Source organism: Ursus americanus, chromosome 4 (assembly GCF_024610735.1).
Source record: "Ursus americanus isolate L20-20 chromosome 4, mUrsAme1.1.p, whole genome shotgun sequence".
NCBI lineage: Eukaryota > Metazoa > Chordata > Mammalia > Carnivora > Ursidae > Ursus > Ursus americanus.
In genome coordinates this window covers 34,386,056-34,409,842 of record NC_142130.1, presented here as the reverse complement: position 1 = coordinate 34,409,842, position 23,787 = coordinate 34,386,056, and the positions used below count along the sequence as shown (strand labels likewise).

The window sequence follows — 23,787 nt, the reverse complement described above, 5'->3', positions numbered from 1 at the left end:
GGTGGCAGGGGAGCCCAGGGAGGGTCTCAGGGACCAGTCTAAGAGACAGGAACGCCGACCAGCACTCCCCTTGGTGCCTGGGCATTAGGGTGCCATACACCAGGGCATGGGGTGAGTCTACGGTTCCCTTGTTTAGGGCCCTCCCTTCAAGACCTGACAGGAAGCAATCACAGTTTATAGGAAGCTGCACCCCCAAATGTGTTTGTTTTCCCCTTTTTTAAGGAAAAGGAGGAGAAAGCCAAGTGTGTACGGAGAGTTCTGGGCTCCTCAGCTTGAAAACTCTCTTTGCCTATCTTTCTTCTGGTGAGTTCTGGGACCTCACAGGAGGGAGATAAAGAAGGATCAGGGTTGTTGTTGTTGTTTTAACTGATGAATAACTTGAGACATAAAGCCAGCAAAGGATGAGAGGCCTAGTGCACCTGGGTCCCTAAAGAAGGGACATAGGGACTGAGATCCCTTCTCTCCTCGCGGCGTTGTGTTGGCCTTAGCTTCCAAGCATCCTTAGAGTACAGACCCAGAGAGGAGGGTTCTAGTTTTGGCTTTGTCACCAGCAATCTCAGGATCACGAGCAAATCATTTCAACCGCTCTGGGTCTCTATTTCCACATCTGTACAAAGGAGACGACACTCATTTTCTCTACTGCACAGTGTTGAAAGTCTCAAAGGAGGGAGTGTATTTGTGCTCGGGAAAGGAGAAAAATGCTCATTCGCCTACTAATTCCTCCCTCCTGTTTACCACGTTTCCTTCCCTCCCTCTGACTCTGCTTTCAAACTCTCCACCTTCAAGAAGCCCTGCCTGCCCAGCCCCCACCAGTACGTTGCATGTTTCCCGCCTCTGCGTCTGTCCTCAGCTTCCCACTGCCGGCTCGACACTGACGTGTGAGTACACTACCCTGTCATGTGCTTTGAGCTTTGTTTTTAGAAGTTCTGTGCACTTTATCTTTCCATCTGACCATGAGCAAAGGGGCTCAAGTTTCCCTTTCAAACCAGGCACACCCCCAGAGTTGGAGCCCCCCCACCAGGGGTGGGACTGGCCCCCTTTACCCTCGGCAGTCCTCCTGCCCCATGGGGCTGTGCACACACCACAAGCCACTCGCCCTCCGTGAGAACGGCAGCGAGGAGTGGGCTGGAAGGACTGTGTGCTTAATCAGAACCAGCTTTGTGCTTGCACGGATGCCCAGGGGATAAAAATAATAGTAATACAAGTCTAAGTGCAGCTTGTATTTTCTATTTTAATCAGTTGGTGATGAAACTGAACTCCATTTCTAGATCTGGGCCCCAGGGCTGGAGTCCACTGCTGGCCTGGCTGTGCCCCCCAAAGACAAATGGGGGAGGAAGATGGCAGTATGGAGAGGTGGGGGGCCTCTACATGGAATGGAAAATGTGTCCTTATATGGGCAACACCTCACCCCTTCTACTCCTGGGCTAGCTCTGGACCCAGCCCTTCAGGGCAGCAGTGTTGCTTCTATCTTCCCCAAGAGGTCAGTTCCCTGAGATATAAGCCTAAGGCAGGGGGAACGAGGTGTTGGGAGGCTTCTAGGAGCGGGTCCAAGCTTCCAGGAGCTCCACGAGGGGGCAGGGCTGGCTTCTTTCTCTGCCTGAGGGCAGGCAGCGAGCTGGCATCATGGGAAGAGAGGGCCCTCCAGGCAGGAGACAAGCTCCTTTCTGGCTCTGCTGTCTGGGGCCTGTGAGTCCTTGGGCAAGTTCCCTGCCCTTTTTTGAGCCTGACCTTCACCAGGAAAACAGGAATCCCAGCCCGACAGAGTGAATGAGCCATACGGTAACAGCGGGCATTTACCGGGTTACGCAGTTGGTGCCTGGCACGATGCTACGTGCTTTATCCGCTTGCTTCAGGTTGAACCGTATATCTGCCGATATTCGAGTGTCTTTGGCCTTCCGGAACAGCAATTTTATTTAGTTCAATCTAGTGTGTTAGCTGCCTACGATGACCGGAAGGACAGATGTGAAAGTGGGAGCAGACTTATCACTACGGCAGGACCCAGGCCAATGAAAGAAGGGTGTGTCGAAATCCACTCGGTCCCAGTCGGAGGTGCCCGACGGCCATGGGCGCAGGAAGCGTGGAGCAAGGCACCAAGGCTTGCGTTTAAATGCCCAGCCAGCTAGTTATTAGCTGCATGGACTCCAGCAGGCCACTCGGTCCCCACACGCCTTGATTCAGGCCTTTTTACTATCACCCCGCAAACCCCCCCGTCACAGTTATGAATCACCAAACCCAATGGCCAGTGCTCAGGCTCACCTTATCCTACTTGGCAGCCGCATCTGACACACTGATCCCATCATTCCTTTCTTATTGAAGTGGCCACCGTTTGGCTTCGGGGACACCCCTCTCGCCGGGACGTCTTCCTGTCCCACCGTGGCCATTCCTTCTTGGTCTCCTCTGCAGACCTCTGTCCTGCCCTCTTTCTCCTCCTGTCCCCTCCACCCACATCCACCCTAGGGACCTCATTCAATCCCCGGACATTCAGTGGCCTCTTACGTGGATGGCTCTCCATATCCTGCCTCCAACCCTGACCTCCTTACTCAACTCCAGGTTCATCTAAATGCCTGCCTATGTGACATGCCCACCTGGATGTCTGATGGACACCTTCAACTTCACAGGTACAAAATTCTTGTTTGTCCCCTGCCCTCGTATGCCCATCCGGAAAGTAGTACCACTGTTGATCTGTGCTCCCCCATAAAAACCAAGTCACCTCTGACTTCCCTTCCTCTCTCTCCATTTCCAATTCAGGAGCAAATCCTATCAGCTCTATCTTGAGAACAGATTCTGAATCTGATCACTTCCCACCTGTTGCATGGAGCTGAGCTGACATCAGCTCCTGCCTGGGCCATCACAGCAACACCCAGCTGGTCTCCCTGCTCTCCCTCCTACCCATCCTGGGTCTGGCCACTGTGGTCACCCCAGTGATCCTTCTCAATGCCCAGAGTTGGCCCACACTTAGAATAAAGTCTGGTCTCCCTGTCACAGCCTATGGCCTTGCAGATGTGGTTGCTGGTCCTCGTCTCACTTCCCGCCTCTCGGCCCCTGGCTCATGGCTCAGCCCCCCTGGCCTTCCTACTGCTGGGACTGCATCAGGCACAGTCTCCACTCAGAGCTTTACTCTCACCCTTCCCTCTTTCTTCTTCCTTCCAGACTTCTTCTCACTTCCTTCAGGCCTCTGTCCCACCGTCACTTCTTCAGAGAGGCCTCCCAACCATCCTCTCTGACAGTAACATTCCCTTCCCCACACCCTGCTTCTCTTCCTTCATAGCACCTGCTACTGCCCAAGATTATATGATCGCTCTGTTCATCTGTATTACCGTCTCTTCCTCACCAGAATGTGAAGTCCCCAAAAACAGGAACTTCCTTTTTGTTCACCGCTTCTAACCCAGCCCCCAAAGTGCTGCCTGGCACTGGGATGAATGACAGCGGGGATGTGCCCACTAGAATGTCACCTCCTACCACACATATGTGTGACCCTCCCTGGTCACAAACCTCTTGATCTCACCAGTAGCTGAGACCAGATGCCCTCAGCCAGGGTGGTTGGGGAAGGGTAGCCTAAGCTGCCCTGTTTTGGGATTTTGGCCTATGAAGAGTTTTGTTTCCCCACCTCTCACCTGGGTCTGAATGAGAGGGAATGGGTCACTCAGGCCAGGTTCTACATGTGGGGGTCAGGACTGGGGACAGGGGGGACAACCAGGCAAGCAGCCCCTCCTGTCGGCCAAGGGCAGGGCTGCAAGGAAGTATGGAGGGACTTTCCAGCAGGAAGGGCTGTTACTAAGGGAGACCCGGATGTCAAAGAGAGTGGACACTGACATGTTATTCACTGGACAGAGAGGTCATGCCAGGTCGTGGACAGGGTAGGCTTCAGAACCAGACACACCCAGGTGTGAATCGTGCCAAGGCAATTCATGTTCTAACTCCCTGCACATGGTGGCTGCAAGGGCATGGGCTTTGGGATCAGAGACACCCAGAGACTCTCCTGTGAACTGTCTGCGTGACCCTCGCCGAGCCTCAGTTTTCCCACTGAGAGATACCCTGCCCAACTGTTGTATAAATGCACAAAAGCCTCTGGCCAAGCAAACCTGGAAGGTCAGCTCTTGTCACCCGCGGTGAGTTTTCTGGCAAGTCCTTACCCACTCCAGGCTTCAGGTGCTTTTTGGGGTATAAGTTGACACTTGCCTTCTGCTGCACTTGGAAGGAACAGGGATGTGACCAGAATTCAGAAAGTGCAAAACAGCACCCTTTTTCTCAGGGAAAAGACCCACACAGCATGATTAAAATAGCCAGATGTGCTGAATTATAAAGGCTACCTCTCTCTGTCTTTACTATCAGTGAGAAAAACAGAAGTATGGCTAATACTTTGGCCAATGAGCCCAAGTCACTTTTATGAGGCCCTGAAATGTATCACTGTATTGGCCACAGATGTACAGTCTTAATGGTGTTTGGCACAGGCTGAGCGAGTGATAGCTCCTGACTGTCAGGGGGCAGGGCCAGCCTGACATCGGTATGAGCTACAGTCCCCACCCCTGGTGGAGAGGGACCTCACTGCCCCTCGGGAGGGATGCAGTCCTATCCAGAAGCTGAGTAGGCAGCTGGAGTTGGAGAGAGACAGGGAGACCCTACAGCATGAACAAACTTGCAAACTCAGTCGTGGTTACTTCGTAGGGCAAGCAGTTCTTCCATGCACTTTAACTAGAATTTGATTTAAAACTATGGGCTTTCTCTTCAGAAAAATGCTCTAATCCACAAACACACAACATTCTGCATATCATTTCAAAGGGTGCACGGACCCTCCAGGATGGCCCTGGGGAGTGGGGAGAGCTGGGAGGATAGGGGATGGAGGAAGGACAGGAAACCAGTTCGGCTGAGTGGGGGAGCCCAGGAGGGGAAAAGGTGCTGCGAAGTGGCAGGGGGACAGTTAGGGAAACTGCAGTCCTTTGTCTAGAGGTGGCTCATGATAGGGAAATAAAACTTGCCTGGCAAGAAGGCCACCCGCTTGGAGGACACTAATATATCTCCAAGTCTGGCAACAGGGAGAAGAGTGGGTGTGAAGGGGGCTGCCCTTTTTCCCTTTGAAAAACAAAACCAATGAACTGAGAGTTAGTCCTGTTATCTCAGCTGGTCTCCCTCCAATCCCTTTGCTAGCTCTTCTCCTGAGACCCAGCTCCTAGTCTGCAGCCCTAGGCCAAACTAGAGATAAATAATGATGATCAAGATTAGCGAGAGTACAAGGAAATCTGGAAGGAGGAGACCAACTTAGGGCCAAAAAAAGTCCCATAAGTTGCAAACCTTTAAAAAAAAAAAAAAACCAAATGTATTCTATAGGGAAAAAGAAAACTTTATTTTGAAAACGAAGTTTTGTTTTAAAAATAAAACATTTGCTGTTTCTCAAAAAGGTGCTGACATTTTGCAGATAAGGAGAATGAATTACTATCCTGCCTTCAGCTAGCCACGTAAACAGGACCCGAGGAGTCCAGGGGTTCCAAAAGCAGATACCCTCATGAGCAGTCTGCGCTTCCTTCTAGGTTGCTTGGACCCAGCATGCGTCCCAAGTGTGGGCTGCTAGAAATAGGCTTTCAGGGTCAAGTTCCCAGAAACACTTTTTTCCCTCTAACTGCAGCACCTGTCTAGAAAGAAGCAGGAATCTGACCTGGGTGGGTGATAGCCAGGTCACACAGGGGAATATCCAATAGCAGCAGTCCCTACCTAAAGCCTCAAAACACGCGTTTCGAGTCCCACTCTGAACAGACCATACACTGACTTATCAAATCTGCTCCTGAGACTCAGAGCCCTCATGACGCATTCACAGAACTCCAGAGGGACGCCCACAATCCTCTACCATTTCAGCTTACTGCTGGCGAGGGACAACTGAATGTGTTTTGCCACGGTGTGTATTTTTTTTAAATGTCTCTTTTTAAGGCTCTTTTTTCATAAATAAATAAATAAATAAATAAATAAATAAATACTCTTTTTTCTTTTCTCCCATTCCTAATATATCACAGATCTCAGTTTTTATGAGCAGGGAATCAGATTATCAAGCCAAGAATGGGGACCCAGGTTCCACATCTTGGGGAATGGCAGTGAAATGGGACAGGACTTTATAACCCAAGTGATTATATTCAGGAGGCAGAAGAACAACAAAGCTGGCCTTTGACTTGCCTTATTTGGACACTAGTTTTTCACTTGTCACTCATGGTTACTAACCAGGCATTTCAAGGGCAAGAAGTTATTTCCCCCACAGTACCTTTTTAGACAGTTCCAGGCAAGTAACGAAATAATAAGAAAGGGCTCTGGATTGGAAGGCCCAAGATGGGATTCTGGCCATGGCTTGGCCCTCGGGGGACCAGGGGGTGCTTTCCTTCTCCATGGCCTTGGTTTCCTACTGTTTAAATGAGGGCAGTAGCCTAGATCATCCCAAGGCTGGTTCTACTTCTGAGGCTCTAATGTTCAACTTCAGACCGAGGAGAGAAAGAAGAGTCGCGAACACAGCCAGGCCTCAGCCTTTCCTCACTCGGAAAGTCCACTCAGACCTGGTAGCCCTCGGCCACCACGTGTCTCCTCCTCTCCCCCTGCTGTATTATGGTGACCTTTTCTTCTTACAGAGACGGGTCTGTCCCCTCTCCCCGAAGACGCAGCCCCAACTCACCTCCTCAAGGAAGTGTCCCCACATGGACCTCCCGCTACTCCGTCCTCACCGCAGGGCTGACCTGCCGGCACTGACACTTGCTTGTTGCCGCTTGTAAAATAGTATGTAGTCATTTTCCTGTGGGTGTGTCTTTTCTCCTCCTGCCCCGTGCCTGGCTTCCCTGCTCAGCAAGGTTCTGCGTGTGGGAGTCAGGATTGGGGACAGGGGGACAGCCAGGCGAGCAGCCCCTCCTGTCGGCCAAGGGCAGGGCTGCAAGGTCACATAGGGCCATCAAGCTGAGCGCCCATTTTCCTTTCTGTCTCATTGTTTGCAAATGATGGCTTAACTCCACAAAACAAATGCCTCGGGGAGGGATGGCAGCCTTGGAGGCATTTCTGTTTAGGTATGGCTGGCAAGGGAAGGGCTGAGGAGTGGGACTCTGTGTGTGGCAGTGAGGGGTGGGCACGACCTACCGTCCACGGTGACTTGGCAGGAGCACTCAGCCTGGCCTGCGCCATTCTTGGCTATGCACTTGTATAAGCCTCTGTCCTCGGGCAGTGCCTTCTCGATGGAGACAGAGCACAGAGAGCCTAGGAAGGAAGAGAGAGAATGGTTGAGGGGAGTGAGTACAAGCCCAATACCTGCCCTGGCCCCTGGAACATGGCAGGGGAGGGCTATTCACACGGGCCGCCTCTGGAAGCCCAGAAGTCAGGGGTCCCGTGGGAACCAGCCCTCTCTCCCTACCAAAGTCAGGATACTTTTTGCTGATAACCCAGGTCCAAAATAACTGATCCCTAAATATATTCCTTCCTGGTACCCTCTTCCTACCTCCCAGGGAGCTCTCTCTGGAAGACATAATGGAAAGGTGAAATAGTCTCCACCTTTGGAGAGCCTCCAATACAATGGAAGGCGCAGAGGGACCGCGAGCCTGCACGCTGTGACGTCAGCATGAGAGATGAGCAGCAGCCAGGAAGAGACCCGTGATAGAACAGCAGCAGGTGCGGAACAGCAGCTTATAGCAATTGTTGCGGGAATGCACCTTAGAAAAGGGAGTTCTGAACAGAGGTGGGCGAGGGAGGGCAGGAGTTCCCGTCCAGCAGAGGCACTGACCTGTAGGAGGGTCTCCTGGGAGGAAAGGGTCTGTATAGCCTAGGTCCTGAGGCCGGCTTCTCAGGAATGGTATCTGAGCTGAGAAGCATGGCCAACGAGGGGCACTGGGCTGGGAGAGGGGCACTTTGGGGCTGCCTCCCTTCAGGACAGGGTCTTTTGTCACCTCACAGAGGGGTGGCGTTCGCTTTCTTTCCCCATGGGTCTCTCCACCCACAGCACACATCTTCTGGCCTGGCTGGGGGAAGGAGGAGCCAGGCTGGACATGCACAGGAATCGGGGGCTTGGTCCTTGCCCACCCTACCTCTCTCATCCGGGGTCTGGCTCCTTCTCTGGGATACCCCCTAGGGGGATTTCCCTCAGAGGGTGGGAGAGGCCAGCTGAGGGCTGCGACTGCTGGGCCAGGCAGGAGGGCAGTGGCACCCTAGTTCCTGCCTTCAGACACACAAACAAGCCAACAGCATGGCGCCTTGCCCAAAGCTGCCCCCGTTGTCAGGGCAGCAGTCATCACACAAGACAGAGGACAGAGCCAGGGCCACGTGAATCCCACTGCCTGGAGCCACTGGCTTCGGCCACCTCACTCCCCGCCACCTCCTACTTCCCCAGCCAATGGCTTGGCCCAAGCCCTTGGCCTTGGGTACGCATCCCAGGCCTATATGCGGGGCAGCATGGGCAGAAGGGCATGATCTCAAAGGGCCTTCGATCTCAAAAAAGTACATTCACCCCCATTAGGCAGATCCACAGACTTGACCAACAGATACAAGGATATTCAGAGAACCTCACCAAAGCTGGAAAGGGAAAGCAGAGGCGTAATGGTTCCCTTTGCTTCTTGGCACCTGGGTAATGTCCTAAACAGGGAAACCTTTGTCCTACCAACCACCTCCCTCCTACTTACACAGAGCCTATTTCTCAGGAAAGGCCTCACTACATTCTTCCACAGGGAGGGCATCGAGTCGGGATCTCTGCTCACTGTCCTTAGGAGATAGACTTTGCAGACACTGAACCAGAAAGGACTTGGGCTGGATTTTTAGGACATCTATCATGAGAGTGAGACCGTGAGGCACAGGAATCTGGGATGGAGGGGAACTGTCCTCACAAGAGAGAACCTTCTACTCATCTGGGAGGGCAGGAGGGTGCTAAGACCTCTGGCCCCCGAATTTGAGGCTTAGAGGAAACGCACCCCCTCTTGCCACTTCCCTTCAGTCTGAGGCTAAGGCTCTGTGAGCAGACACCCCACTCCCAGTGAACACTCTGCTCGAATCCCTCACTGACCTTCAGTTCCAGCCCCCCACCCCCACAGCCTTCCACCTTAAGCCCAAAGGGCACAAACTGCAGAGACAGTGGTGAGCCCACCAGGAGAAGTGGCCCTCAGCCCCTCAGCACGGACCGCAGCAGAGAAGGCGGCTCTCCCTGCCGTCCAAAGCTGGGACCCCTGGCCACGTGCGTGGGCTGGGGGAGGGCCCCCAGGCGGGCTAGCCCAGATTGAAGAATCTGGTATTTCCTGTGGGACAGCTTATTCCTGACCTCCAGAAGAAAAAACGTTTCCCAGAGTTTTTTTTTTTTTTTTTTTTTTTTTTTTTTTTTTTTTGAGAAGCCTCAGCCTGGTGGGGAATTTTGAGAGGGAGGTGAGGGGGATGGGAGCAGTCACCACAGAATCAAAGATCCAATAAATGGCTCAGCTGAACGGTCCCTGGGAGAGCCCCTCAGGGCCACGGGGTCTGAAGATTCCCCCATCTTGCTCCAAGTGTGTGGGAGGATGGGGGAGCAGGGTGGGGGGTGCCCAAAGCCCTTGAGGCTGTACTCTGAGGATGCCCTCAAGTGAGCAGTGCCTCCCCAGCCTGGTCCCCTAGGATGTCTGGACAGTACAACACAGCCCCAGGTCACCTCCTCAGGGATGGTGCCTTCCCTGTCCCCCACAAGCATCCCCAGCCATGGACAGACCTCTCTGTGCCCTGAGTTTCCCTTTATCAGAGCATGTCTCCCATGGCCATTGCTGAAATACATGCCTGTCTCCCCCACTAGTTCTCAGAGGGCAGTGACTGTGTCTATTATGAATGTTTTTCCTGAGCCTGGAATGCAGTCACAGTGGAAAAAAAATATCTGCCATGCTGAGAACAACCGAGGCACATTTCTGTAGCAGGTGATCTGGGAGGATCTATGCAAGGGAAAGCCATGAACATTTAGTCACATATAACCTACCACTGAAAAAGACCATATAGGTTTTTTTTTTTCTTTTTAGAGAGAGACAGAGTGAGAGAGCATAAGCTGGGGGAAGGAGCACAAGGAGAGGGAGACGCAGACTCCCCACTGAGCAGGGAACCTGATGCAGGGCTTGGATCCCAGGACCCTGAGATCATGACTGAGATGAAGGCTTAACCAACTGAGCCACCCAGGAGCCCTGACCATGTAGTTTCTAAAAGGAACAAATTCCTACCTCAGAGTTCTTCAAGCGGATTATGCATACACAATACTGCCTTGCACACAGTAGGGTTGCATAAATCTTAGTGTTTTGTAGAATGGACTTACATAGGTTTTTAAAAAGTCTTTGCAAGAATCATCGGTTGACAATAGCAACAAAATGAATTCTCATTATTAGACTGGGAGAGAAACCTGGCCTGGGGACAGGAAATAGGGCATCAAGATGAAACCGCTTCTCAGGAGCAGCACAGAGCCCCCCTTGGCTCACTGGCCATCCCTCCCACTCCTCAGTCAAGGCCAAGGCCAAGGCCTGAGCAGCTCGGCTGCAAGGCCCAGAAGGGCCTGGTGCAGTCCCCCTGCAGGCCCAGAGGCAGGCCCAGCCGCTGTAAGTGGACACCATCTCGTCTGCAGCTCTGGGGAATGCAGAAAGGGGAAGGGTACCTCCCCGTGTCCCTCCAGAATTAGTAGTCAACTCCAGCCAACTCCTGGCACACCTCTTCTGCTGTCCCTGGTGCTAATGGGGTAAACACGACCATGTTTTGGGGGGCCTGAAGCCTATGAGCCCTCTCCAAGCTACAGGGTTCCAAGAAGCCCCCTGAACCTATAAACACTGTCCACGAGCAGTAGGTATGTGGATGTACACGCTGATTGGTGGGGGAGGAGAGCACAGGAGTCTCTCATGGCCAAAGGCTGGTGACAACAGTCTGGCAAGGAGACCTGGAGAAGCCAAGTTTGATCTTAGATGAGCTAACAGCACAGGGCTCAGTGCAGTGGAGCAAGGATTCCGAGCCGGGGGCGGGGGGGCGGAGAGGGTGCTGAGGGAGTGTGAAGGATGGGGAGACCCCCTTAGCCACCTCATCCACCTTCCCCTCCAGACCAACTCAAGCCAGCAGCTGATTTCCACTGATGCCAGTCACCCAGACACCAGCACGCGGTGGCCTTCCATTCCTTCCCCTTCTTTGTCTACCCCCGGCTCCCGTGCCAGGCAGCAGGTGCTCTTCACTCTGGCCTTGCTTCTTGAACTGGTTTGTTTCCTGTCTTGCCATGGTACCTCCTTAGTCCAGCCCCCCTTTCTCCCCGACCTCCTCAGTAGGCTCCTTACTTGTCTTTGGGCACGGGGTTCATCAAAATCCCTAAACCCCTAGCTTTTTGTGCACTGCTCCTCATTCCAAACTTCTACATGGCTCCCTAGTACCTTCAGAATCGAACTCCTCACACCACATATGATGCCAGGGGCCATGCCTTCCTCTCCAGCCCTCCCATGCTGGCAGCAGGCCTACCATTGCTGCTGCTGGAGCCCCTGCCTGGGAAGCCCACACGTGCCCCGCTTCACCTGCTGGAGCCCTGGCCCAGCTCATTCAGCACCAGCCTCGCCCGCGGCCCCGGCGCTCAGCTCCCTCTTCTCCTATGCTTAGCAGCTCAACTTCGGCACTTGGCTGGAATAGTTTTATCACTGTGAGCGTGTGTCCCCTCTTTCCACGTCTGTGGAGCGCACGTCCACTGACACCTCTCACCGCGCCCGGCTCCCTGCAGGAGGGGTGCTCAAGTGGTCACTGATAAGGCTTTCAGACAGACTTTCTCCCTGGGGTCCGTGTCTAACCCAGGCTCTTGAAGACCTGGAGCATGAGGCACTACAGAAGGGATGGACAGAACATGGGGCTGGTATTTTAAGACAAGGTACTCTCCCCACCGCGGCAAGGCAGACCAGCCCATGTCAAGGTCTGCTTCCTCCACTGCAGTGAAAATACCAGAAACTTGGCAAGCCCAGAGGGCACCACCAGTCTTCCGGCCTCTTGACAACTACAGAGAGTGTTGAGGAGTTAACAGCCATGAGTATTTTCGCTGCCGGACAAGGCTGCTGGCAAGTGGATCCCGAAAGTTCTCTCAGCTGTAGCAGCGTGCTGACCTCCAACAAGGAGGAACTAAGAGGTCATACAGCTTAGCCATCTAGGCATCAGAACTCAACCGCCTACATTCAAATCCTGGCTTTGTGACTACCCAGCTGGGCGGCCTTGGGCAAGAGACTGCACTTCTCCATGAGATGGGCAGGATGAAATGCGTGAGAAGGGTAAGCGGTCTAAGACAGTGTCTGGCACGTGGTGTTCCATTCATGCCAGCTATTCTTAGTTGTCAAAGGAGAATTACAAATATGTAGAGTATGTTTTAGACCTGAATTTGGGGCTGTCTCTACATCCCCTCCCCACCCCCCTCCTAGTCCTTCCCTATCCCCTCCTTGTGCTGGCCTTCTCTTAATCAATTCTTCTTCCTCTGACTTGGACCTAAACTGTCCCTTTGAGGTGGCTTCTATGGGAGGCGAGACTGGAGTAGCCAGGTCTCTATGCCCTTAACGCTCAGGGACAGCAGGTACCACACACTCGAGGCGCCCTGGACATGAGCAGCCAGTGTCCAACAGCTCAGGCTTGTGTTTTGAGACCAGGGCTGAGGTCTGCTCACGTTACTCAGCTGAGGGGATTGTTTATAAGCGGCTACTAGTGGCTCCGCAGGCCCCACCCAGGTCTCACAGCGGCTGCGTGGCTCTGGGCACTGCCCTCAGCTGTCTGAACTTCAGTTTCCCTGAGGTGGGTGTAGCCATGGGCCTCGCACTGTGCATATGTCCCGGGCGGCTGCCCATCCTTCATCCTTCCTGGAGAGATCACCACAGGGTAACCTGGGAAATGCTCCCAGTCAAGGTCTCAGACCAGTTCTACCAAAGGCTTTCCAACTGGGAGGGGCCCACAGGGGATGGCAGGGAAGGTGCGCCATCCACTCTCCTGGACATCTCACCCCACTGCAGTACTCCCCCATGTGCACCTGTGTGTGGACCACAGGCAGGCTGAGCTAGCAGAGGCAGGGGGTGGATGACAAGCCTTCCAGAGGACCCTACCAATCTGGAGATACCCACACGAGAAAGTTCTCCTATCAACACAGTAGCAGAAAATAAAACATTTTCTCTCTCCTGGTCAATTTCCCCTCAATCTCTTAGCGCTCAGATTCAAAATGCTCGGCTGTTGCTGATTTCCTGAGTTGCAGAATGAAGAGAGAAGCTTCATCGTGGGCTGAGAGAGATACTGCTCTCTTCAAATGCTTCATTCGGGTTTCAGGAGGAAGGAAGGAAGCCTGATGAAGGAGGGGAGGGGGTGTGCAGTCAGCAGACAGAAAGGACAGCGGCACCGTGTGGGGTGTTTCTGACATCTCAGTGGATTCCAACTGCACAGGACCTGTCCACTTGGGCCTCTTCTTGGCTGCCGCCCTCTACCCCTTAAGGGTAAAACGCCACTTCTTGGGGCACTTTGTATCTTGCCCTGTCCAGAGCCACCAGCATCAGCCCCTGGCTCAGGCCAGGGTCTGTTCCAGCGCTGGCCACCAGAGTGGGGTGTGGGAAGTCTGCCGGACTTGGAGCTCTCATACAGGCTTGGGATACTTGGCTGAAACATTTCAAACCAAACTGAGGGTCCAGGGAAAATGCCCCTCTCACCCCCATCTCTTCTCTAGGTATAAACTGGCCCATCTGAGAATTCCACACCCCGAAAGGCCCCAGATGTCAGGATTTAGTGCCCCCCCTCTTCTCCCCACAACCCAAGAATGTGAAATACCAGCAAACAAAAGTCTCATCCAAATTAGGAAGCAAGTGGCTCTGTCCGCCCAGGAGTGTGTGCCGTAGGGGCTGTTTGGGGTTTTGGCTTCCCCCCACGGATCCTTTCAAACCCACAATGTTATCAAGACTTAGGTTGTTGTTGACCCCCAATCACAGTCCTGTGCCATCCCGTCACTGTACACCCTTCTCCAAACCTAAAATGCTGCTGTAAAAGCAGCTCTCAGCTCCAAGCCCTGGGGGGGCTCCAGCCCCCTCACGCCTGCAAACAGAGCCCTCTCCACGTCAGAGCCGCAGGGCGCCAGCTCGGGCCCAGGGCTGCTCTGAGGAGCCACGGCTGGGCTGCCACAAAGCATCTCTGCCAGACAGGTGCCGAGGCCTGGGCGTGTGCCACGGGACCAGACGCCCCCCTCACACTGCCCAGTCAGGGAGTGGGTGCCCGAGGGCCCGGAGCAGGGCACCTCTCCAGCCAGGGAGGGGGCGCAGAGGCTGGGCATTCCAGCCCAGACTCTGGGCTATGAGCGGCAGTCAACAAGCCCAAGGCTCCATGAGCCTATGGTGGCCCTGATACAGAGACCCCTTCTTCCCGGCCCTCGCCCTTGTTACCTTCTTGGGAGAGGATGATGAACTTGGTGGTCTTGAGTGTCTTTCCATTCAGCGTCCAGGTGATGGTGGCCGGGGGGTCAGAGGACACCTGACACTGGAGTAGCAGCTTCTTGCCCTCTGTCACATGGACATCTTGTAGCTTCTCCTTGAAGGTTGGGGCTAGCCCTTGATTCTCGGACCTGTTTTCATTATCTGTGGCTCCTGCATGCCCCCTCTTATAGTTCACATCATTCTTAACCTCCTTCTTGAGTTCTTCCTTCCCAGCTGATTTCAGGGTCTCAGCAGGCTTGGCGCTACCCATGGGTTTAGGGGTCTCAGCAGGCTTGGCGTTGCCCATGGGTTTCGGGGTCTCAGCAGGCTTGGCGTTGCCCGTGGGTTTCGGGGTCTCAGAAGGCTTGGCGTTGCCCATGGGTTTCGGGGTCTCAGCAGGCTTGGCGTTGCCCATGGGTTTCGGGGTCTCAGCAGGCTTGGCGTTGCCCATGGGTTTCGGGGTCTCAGCAGGCTTGGCGTTGCCTATGGGTTTCAGCGTCTCAGCAGGCTTGATGTTGCCCACAGGTTTCGTGGGCTCGGCAGGCTTGGCGTTGCCCACAGGTTTTAGGGTCTCAGCAGGCTTGGCGTTGCCCAAGGGTTTCAGGGACCCTAAAGGCTGGGCATTGCTCACGGCCTTGGGACTTTCTGCTGCCTTGGCATTCAAGGCCTCAGCGTTGTTGCTACCATTCTCTGCTGGTAATCTTTTCTTGCTGCCTAACACCGAGCGGAAATCTGGGGTGGCAGGTTTGGGAAGTGGTGCCTTCTCAGGCACTGGGGTCTTAGGAGTCCCCTTTTTGGCCAGGACCGAGCGGAAGTCGACCTGCTGAGGGCTGTGTACCTTCCTCTCTTCCTCTGACACAGTCTTTGGCTTCACTTGCCGCTGCAGGTTGGCACGGAAATCCATCTGCTCAGCTGGGATCTCCTTGAGGTCTTCTTCTGACACGGTCTTGGTACTCACCTTCTTCCCCAGGAGGTCACGGAAGTCCAGCTGTTCCACCTCCTGCCGGCGGATGGCCTCCTCGGTGTGCTGCCGGGTCTCCACACGCCTCTTCAGCACCCCCCGCACGTCCTCACTGTCTTCCTCGTCGGGCCAACCCTGTCCTCTCACTGGCCAGCCAGGCCTCAGGGTCCCATAGCAGTCACCGCCACCACCATCAGCACCGGCTCCCTGGCTGCAGAGGCCCTCACAGCTGGTAGGCTCCCTCCCCCTGCAACCAGTGAAGGGAAAAAGGAAAGTAGCAGGAGGAAAAGGGGCCGGGTAAGAAAGAAACGTCAGGGGAGAGCAAATCCCTGAGGGAGGGAGGGTAGAGGGGAGGGGGAAGGGGAGGTTGGGGCTGACCAGGCTGTGTTTATAGAAGGGAACATTGGTGAGAGGCTCTTGCTTGCTTACTTGGTTTGTTACATCGGTAATGACTTCAGTAGCCTTATAAGGGTGTGTGCAAAAAAAAAATAATAATTCACCCCCCTCTCCTCCCCTGCTCTCCCTCCCTCATTCCCCTTCCAATCTCTCCCTCTTGGCTCAGCAGCCTCAGCTGGAGGATACAAATCATCTGGCGCTGCTGGGCTGGGCTGCAGGGGCCGGGAGGAAAAGTGGGTGGGTGGTGGCATGGCGCCTGGCCGGGCACCTCCTGGGGGCACTCACCGCAGGGTGGCTCTGGTGGGGCTGCTCTGTAGCATCAGTGACACCTGGCAACTGCATTCGCCAACCCGGTTCCTGAAGGATTTGAGAGATCAATACAGATCAAGAGGGCCTGCTCAGCCTAGGGCTATGAGGAGGGCAGGGCGGGCAGGAACTTGGCCTGAGGCTGGCCGGTGTGCTCCAGGGAAGAAGGGGCCACGGGCTTAGCTGTGACCCCAAACACCCACACGAGACCTAGATCTAGGGCAGGCCCTGCCCTGCTTTGGTCACTCTTCCCCACCCCAGCTCTTGTATAAAAAGGAAAAAAAAAGTCTTCTGAACAACAGCTTAGAGATTCAGAAGTAGGAATACTTTCCTCTAAGTATATTACAAAAACAAGACAATCACTCAATCTAAATACAATCACTCAAAACTAAAGTCTAAACCTGCCAGAGTGATGGGGCTGCTCGGTCTAGCCCGTGCAGCCCTGGGCGATGTGACCCCGAGTCTGACTCCACGCTCCCTCAATACAGAGGTGGTTCCGTCCTCTCCGCACAGTGCCAACCCCCAACTGCTACTTCCCCTTCTCCTGCTCATGGAATGAAACCACCCTCTAATCCCTCCCCATCAGCTAAAAACCAAACAGGTGTCTTCCTGCATGGGTGACCCTCTCTCCTTCCTTCAGGTAGGGAGAGCTCTGGATCCTTCAACCCACTGTTAAAACGTGAGTGTCCCCGTGGTGCGTGGCCAGCTGAAGCCCCTGCGCTCTGCGCTCAGGGAGGGGCTGTATGGTGCTTGCTCGCTGCAGGGACTTAGCGCCCATCCGCCCTCCGCCCCTGCGTGGCTGCCATCTGCTGGCGGTTCTGAGCTCTGAGCAGCCAAGGTTGTCCAGGCAGGGGGGAGGGGTGGGGGCAGGACTGAGCCGGAGGCAACTCTTCATGGTGATCACCTCCCATTCTATACAGGGCCCTCCACCTTTCGTTCACATCTGTTACCTTCTTGGGCCTACAACACCCCAGCGAGGTATGCAGCACTATTACGCCCATTTTAAAGGCTAAGGAAGGAGGCTCGGGAGTTTCCCGGAGGCGGTGCTGGGGGCCCCCAGGCTCTCCCACTCCTCCACCCTGCGTGGTCATCTCACGGGTGCTTCAGGGCCTAGCACGTGCCTCAGATCCCACCACGGTTGTGCCAAGCTCTGCAACAGGTCCCTTACATAACCCGTCTCACTGCATCTCATGATACCTCTGGGAAGCCAGCACTGTTAAGAAAAATAAGGCTTCTGAAGGTTAAATAATTGGCCTCAACTCACAGAGCCAACCAGCAGAAAAAGGGGTTGGCAGCCAGGTCTCCCTGAATCCGGGACCTGTAGCCTTCCCCCTCTGGCCCGCAGGGCTCGTCAGTACAAATCTACTGTGGGATCCGTGTGTGTCTGTGCATGGCTCTGCGTGGATATGGATATCAACCGCACGCATGGATACACGCAGATACGGGACCTTCCCTCCCGGGCGGCTGCACTGCAGGTCCGTGTCTGGGAACACGGGCGCAAGCACGGTCATCCCCACACGGACAGGCCCCTGAGCACGTATTCACGCAGCCCTGCGGATGGATGTGGCTATCTACACCTTGCTTTGCCTGGCCTCCCTCCCAGTGGATGGCCAGGCCCAGGTCAGCCACTGGCAGCCATGGCGTGGCAGATGATTTGCAGGGGACCTGGGGGGTTGCCACTCACTCCCAGGCATGGAGACCCATTTGAAACAAAGAGAGGTTAATCTGGGCTGTCCTCCCTTACATCGAAAACCGGGGATGTACTGTATGGTGACTAACATAATATAATAAAAAATCATTATTAATTAAAAAAAAAAAAAAAAAAAAAAAAATCTGGGCTGTCCTCCAACCCTCCTCTCATCAGTTGGGGTCCCCTCCTGGGCACCTTTGTCAATGCTCAGGCTCTGAGGGGGTACAGATTCAAGGCTCAGGGAGCCTCAGGCCTGGACAGTTGGAAGGCCCGAGGCTGTTCCTTTGCTCAACAAACAGCAATCAGGTGCCTCCTTAGTGCCAGGCCCTGGGAAGGCTAAGAGGCCCTCAGGACATCCTGAGCATGCAGCACGGAAGGCTCACAGGGCTTTGGGTCAACTTGTAGAATAAACACGGGAGGTCATTTACAGGTGAGGCCCAGCTCCCTGGCACCCCACTTCTGCCAGGCTGCTGGCCAGTATTAGGCCATTCATTCCCAGCTTTTCTTTCAAGCACAGGGTGTGGGGCCCAGGGTTGGTGAGGAGCAGGAGGCCGGGAGGCCAAGGGCTGCGTTTTCCCACTGGTGCTTCCCAACACTGTCCCGCTGAGTTTCCTCCTGCCACAGGTGCAATGCAGCCCGGATGCAAAAATCAGGAGCAGATGCTGACCAGGCGGTCGTGCTTTACCTTAGCCGAACCCTTCAGAGGCTTTAAATGGTGGGGCACCCCATCCCCTGAGCTGGAGTGAGCTCCAGCTACCCAGGCGGAAGCAGGTGAGGGCTTCTGTTGTTTCGATTGCCTGCCCTTAGGGAGGGAGGACAGGTGGCTTGGTGCTTGGCCCATCCCCAGGCCTCAACCTGAGGCACCTGCGGAAGTCTCAGGGGCAGACAGAGGTGGAGAACTTGGGACACCATGGCTGGCCCAATAAGGGAATCCTCCCTTCGGGTGATCTGGGGGTCACTAATTCTGCAGCCATAAATTTAAGTCTCTGTTGGGCCTTGGAGGCAAATCATGGGTTCATTCAGAGCCTACAAGGGTCAAAAAGGCCCGTGACCTGGGACACGCACGCACCAGACAATCTAACCAGCCAAACAGCCTCTTGAGACCATCTTTGGTATCTTTATCTACACATTCAGTTACAAAGTCAGGCCCGGGGCTGAGGATGAGGCCCCACACCCTGCTAAAGAGGATATGGGGCTAAGACCCCATCAGCTGCACCTTTTACAAGGTAACGAAGCCCTTTCTCCTCCCACCTCCCAAACCCTGAATAAGAAGCCCACTTTGGTTAAAAAGCCTTGGACCCTGTCCCACTCTGAATCACCCTCCTCTGGAATGGGTTTTATATGTAAAATTAGTTTAAAGAACTGATTTCCTGGCAAGTCTCAATCTTTCAAATATTTCAGCTGGAATTTGGAACTGACTTTTTGACATTTCCTTTTTCAGTTCAGGAGACAAGAATTAGGGAAGGGGAGGCAGGACCCATGCAGCCACAGCTGTAGCAGGGACAGACAGGACCTGTCACACCACTACTCCCCTCTTTCTTCCCAGATATCCGGTCTCCCTTCTTGAAAGGCATTCTGTCCTGGATCTAGGTCTGATTTCTGTCAGGATGTGAAAAGCTGGAGGGGCATGAGGCCCCTGGCAGGCCTGTCACATTCTCCCCAGGAGAACTTTCCACTGACTTGCTCCTCAGCTGGGGACAAAACCAAGGCCGGGGCAACAGCTACCCAAAGGAATGAAGAGGCTGGACTCTGGGGAGGGGAAGGGGCAAGGGCTGCATGGATGGGGGCTCTATTGCAACCTCCTGGATTCCCCAAGTTCCCATGCACTTGGGAGAAACAAGGAATGGAAGAGAATCTGATTAAAAGACAGAGATGAGGGTTCCAATCTGGGCTCTGCTACTTGCTTTTGGGTGGCCACGAGTAAATCCGTGACCCTGAGACCTCAGTTTCCCCCATTATTAAACGATGAGTTGGCTAGATAACTTCTGAAGTCCCTTCCAGCTGGGCCAGTGTAAGTTTTATGACTGTCCCCAGCTGGGCCCAGACAGTCTGCCTGCCGACCTCCCAGTGCAACCCTCTACTCTGGCCTGGCAGACTTCCCGCAGCCCTTGCTTTGCTCTTCCCTACCCTTTCTTGCTCAGCTCTTCAACGTGCCCTCAAGAGCCAAGCCTTTACTCATTTGCTAAACCTCAGCCTATTGTCCTCAAAATCCCACAAGGAGCTTCTCCCTTCTAGGAAGTTTGGCTTGATTAACGTGAGTATTGTTCCGCAGCACGACTCCTTCCTTGCAGACAAGCTCGAGTCTCACGTGTTGTCAGTTTCTATTATTTGTACTGGCCTAGGGGAAGAAGAGTATATCTTTTCTCTAGTCTGGAGGCAGATTTGCCTTCCTGATAATAACTGGTTTGGGTGTAAGCAAAGGCTGTTGGTGTGTTCTGTGCATACTGCTGATGGTAGCAGGACGACCAGCCAGCCCACAAACCATCTCTGCAGCTGACTACAGACACGGCGTTAGCTCAGCTGGGATGTGCTAACCCTTACCCAGCTAGGAAGAACTTTCCAGCAAATCTAAAGAAATGATAAATGACTATTTTTTATAATTCGAGGTGTTTGTTATGCAGCAAAAGCTAACTGATACAAGCATAAAGCACATGCCCAGAAACACCCCACGTGGTGGGCCACACACTGGGTTCTGTTATTATTATAGGAACAGTGCTCTACCATGACAGTAGCTTTGGCATGTGGCTCAGAGACTTGTACATGATGTGCTCAGTACAGGGAAATGATTTATCCAGGAAAGCAAGCCCCTTACACAGTAGCCAGCCACCCGAGCCAGAGTAGCTCCAAACATCTTTGGCATGTGGCACAATGTCTTGTTTGCAGGGTCAAGGTCAGAAGAACGCTCCTCCTCAGTGCTTACATCAACCCTAGGGGCCGGGGCTCTGTCTCCGTCAACCCAGGGCCGGCATGGGATTTTACGAGTCAGAGCATTTTCAAGGTAGAAGAACATTTCTGGATCACTTTCATCTAACAAACACTGAATGCTGACTCTGGACAGGCACTGTTCTAGGCTCTGGGAACAAAGCAGTGTGCCTTCATGGATCTTACCTTCCCATGTAATCTAGAAAAACCTTAACAGGAGGGAAAAAAAGGAACAGGCATAGTTAACCTCCCTGTAGTGGTTTTAAATGTCTACAAATTCTTTGATACTCCTCTCACCAGGAGATAGAGTATAACTGTGCTTAGTGACTTACTTCTAGCAAACAGACTATAGTGGAAGTAACAGTGTATGAACTCCAAGGGTAGATCACAAAAGCCACTGCAGGTTGCAACTTACTCCCTCCCACGGATCACTAGCTCTGTGGAAGCCAGTTGCCATGTCATGAAGACACTCAAGCAGCTCTAAGGAGACGTCCACATGGCAAGGAGCTGAGGCCTCAAGCCAACAGTCCTATGAGTGAGACATCTTAGAAGTGGATCCTCCAGGCTCAGTCAAGCCTTCTGAGACCATAGTCCCTACCAACATCTTCACTGTAAAAATCATTCAGCAAAGCTGCATCAAATCCCCAACCCAGTGAAACTGTGAGAAGATAGCTATTGTTTTAAACTACTCCGTTTGGGGATAATGTGTTACACAGCAATGGATATCTAATACATTCCCTCTATCCTGCTGCTTTTCCAATTTTAATCCATTTTTCCTTCATATGCTCCACACACCAGATAATAGGGGAACAAAAGCCAGGATGTAATAAGACAAGGGGCCCTAGGGAACTGAGCCCAGGAGCTCAATGAACACCTTTGCATTGAAGCGAGAGAAACCAAAGTTTGTTGGCAGCACCAAGCTTGCCCTTTCTTTACCTTGAAGCCCAGCCCCACATTATTTTGGGTTTCCACTGGCTTCCTAGTCCCAGGTGGGAACTTTGACAGGAGTAGGAATTTGGGCAGTAGTGGGTTAAAGGAGGTTGGCAGGACACGTGGACTCACTTGAGCAGGATCTCGTACTGGCCGGCATGCCAAGGCTGCACGTTCTTTAGAACCAGTGTGAACACGTCTTCATTCTGTAGCACCTCGAAGTGGCCAGTGTCTTTGGAGAGGGCTTTGCCATCTCGCAGCCAGTGCACAGTGGGGAAGGGGTCCCCAGCTATGGCACAGGAGATGAGGACACTCTGGCCCAGGGAGGCTGTCACTGAGCGGGGCTTGCTGATGAACCAGGGCTGGGTGCCATCCTGAGGCTCTGGAAGTTGGCAAAGGGTTGAATTAGAGAGGCAGGCCCCTCAGCAGACAGGGTCCACTCAGCTCTCCATGGTGGTAAAGGTCGAAGATTGGAAATAACAGCTGGTCCAGAAATCACTTTTATTGCCTATACAGTTAAAGCACATCCTTCTCACAGCAAATCTGTCTTGGTTACTTTCTCTGAGGATAATACTGACATGAATTTGTATATCCAGAGCAGGGGAGATAACCCAGAAGGTGCACTGGGCTAGTGATCTATGATGAGATGTGTATAATTAAGAATTGCCACTTGCTTTATCTGTCCTTCCTTGGTCTCTCTTCTTAAATACAGGTTCTCTAGGGGCGCCTGGGTGGCTCAGTCGTTAAGCGTCTGCCTTCGGCTCAGGGCATGATCCCGGGGTCCTGGGATCGAGCCCCACATCAGGCTCCCTCCTCCGCTGGGAGCCTGCTTCTTCCTCTCACACTCCCCCTGCTTGTGTTCCCTCTCTCACTGGCTCTCTCTCTCTCTCTCTCTCTCTGTCAAATAAATAAATAAAATCTTAAAAAAAAATACAGGTTCTCCAAAGGCAAGGACACTAACAGGCCACAGCTCACCTCAAAAGCTTTCACTGCACTAATGTAACATGGTGTGTTAACGGTATTTCGATAAAGGGGGAAAAAAACTATCACTCCCTAATTGTTAAGTGTATCAGAAGATTTTTCTCCTAGCACTCTGCAGCTTGTCACCAATGACCTGGAGACGGCAGGGACTTCAGAAGGCTCTAGGGAACAGTGGTGCTACTCAGCCAGAGCCTGGCCTTGGGGGCTGGAATGGGACCCGGGGACCGCAGGGGCCATGGGGGAAACCGAGTAAGCTCATGTGGTTTCCTCACCTCCAGACTGCTTTTGGAGGGCTCACTAGGGCAGCATGGATTTCCTGCCCGTGCCTGCCCCCACCCTGGGCAGCCCGGCAGCCTCACCTTGCACCATTAGCACCGCCTGGGTGCGGACCTCTCCAGCGCTGTTCCATGCTTCACAGGTGTATGTTCCCGTGTCCTCGGGGAACACTTCCTGGATACAAAGGCTGTGCCTAGTGCCTCTCTGCTCAAAGTGGAAGTCCTCTGACTCCTGGATCTCATTCCCATCGTGAAGCCAGATGACCTCAGGGGGCGGGTTTCCTGTGGAGGGGGCGGTGGGGGGGAGATAGGGCAGGCAGACCCAGCAGGAGGTTGCTTCCCTGGGCCAAGTGGCAAATTTGCACTTAATACTGTGACACTGTACTAACCTCTCTATGCCTCAGTTTCCCCATCCACAAAACATTCTAACCATATCTTCCTCATAGGTTTGTTGGGAGGATTGAATAAATTAATACAGTCCCCCGGAACAGCCCACTAGAATAGCAGATTAGAGGGGCGCCTGGGTGGCTCAGTCGGTTAAATGTCTGACCTTCGATTTCGGCTCAGGTCATGATCTTAGGGTCGTGAGATCGAGGCCCACATCAAGCTCCACGCTAAGTGTGAGTCTGAAAATCTCTCTCCCTCTCCCTCTGCTCCTCCCCCCTTCCTCAAAATAAATAGATAGATAGATAAAATCTTTAGCAGATTAGACTAGCATCTGGCACAAGGAAAGTGCTCAATGCATATTCATGGTAATTATTTAACAACAGATTTGCAGAAACTAGAAAGCATCGGAAGTGAAAGAAATCAGAATTCAAGCTCTTGGGAACATGGTAACTGGCTCCCTGGGTGTGAAGCGGACGCGTTTCCTGCTCTGCCTGCCCCGCACAATGCGTGCACATCCAGGCAATGCCATGGTGACCTCGCAGTCACTCCTCTGTCGATTTT

General features: G+C 53.4%; 1 protein-coding gene across 3 annotated transcripts in view; it reads right to left on the bottom strand.

The window, feature by feature from the left end:
* MYLK (myosin light chain kinase) overlaps positions 1-23,787 on the bottom strand; it is a 199,906-nt gene that overhangs the window by 65,363 nt on the left and 110,756 nt on the right. For all 3 annotated transcript variants that reach the window (XM_045812534.2, XM_045812532.2, XM_045812533.2), the window contains exons 13-17: positions 22,924-23,121; positions 21,716-21,965; positions 16,021-16,092; positions 14,349-15,586; positions 7,099-7,215 (exon numbers count right to left, since the gene is read on the bottom strand). In XM_045812534.2, coding sequence (XP_045668490.2) covers positions 7,099-7,215; positions 14,349-15,586; positions 16,021-16,092; positions 21,716-21,965; positions 22,924-23,121 — 1,875 coding nt within the window. The remainder of the gene's footprint in view (positions 1-7,098; positions 7,216-14,348; positions 15,587-16,020; positions 16,093-21,715; positions 21,966-22,923; positions 23,122-23,787) is intronic.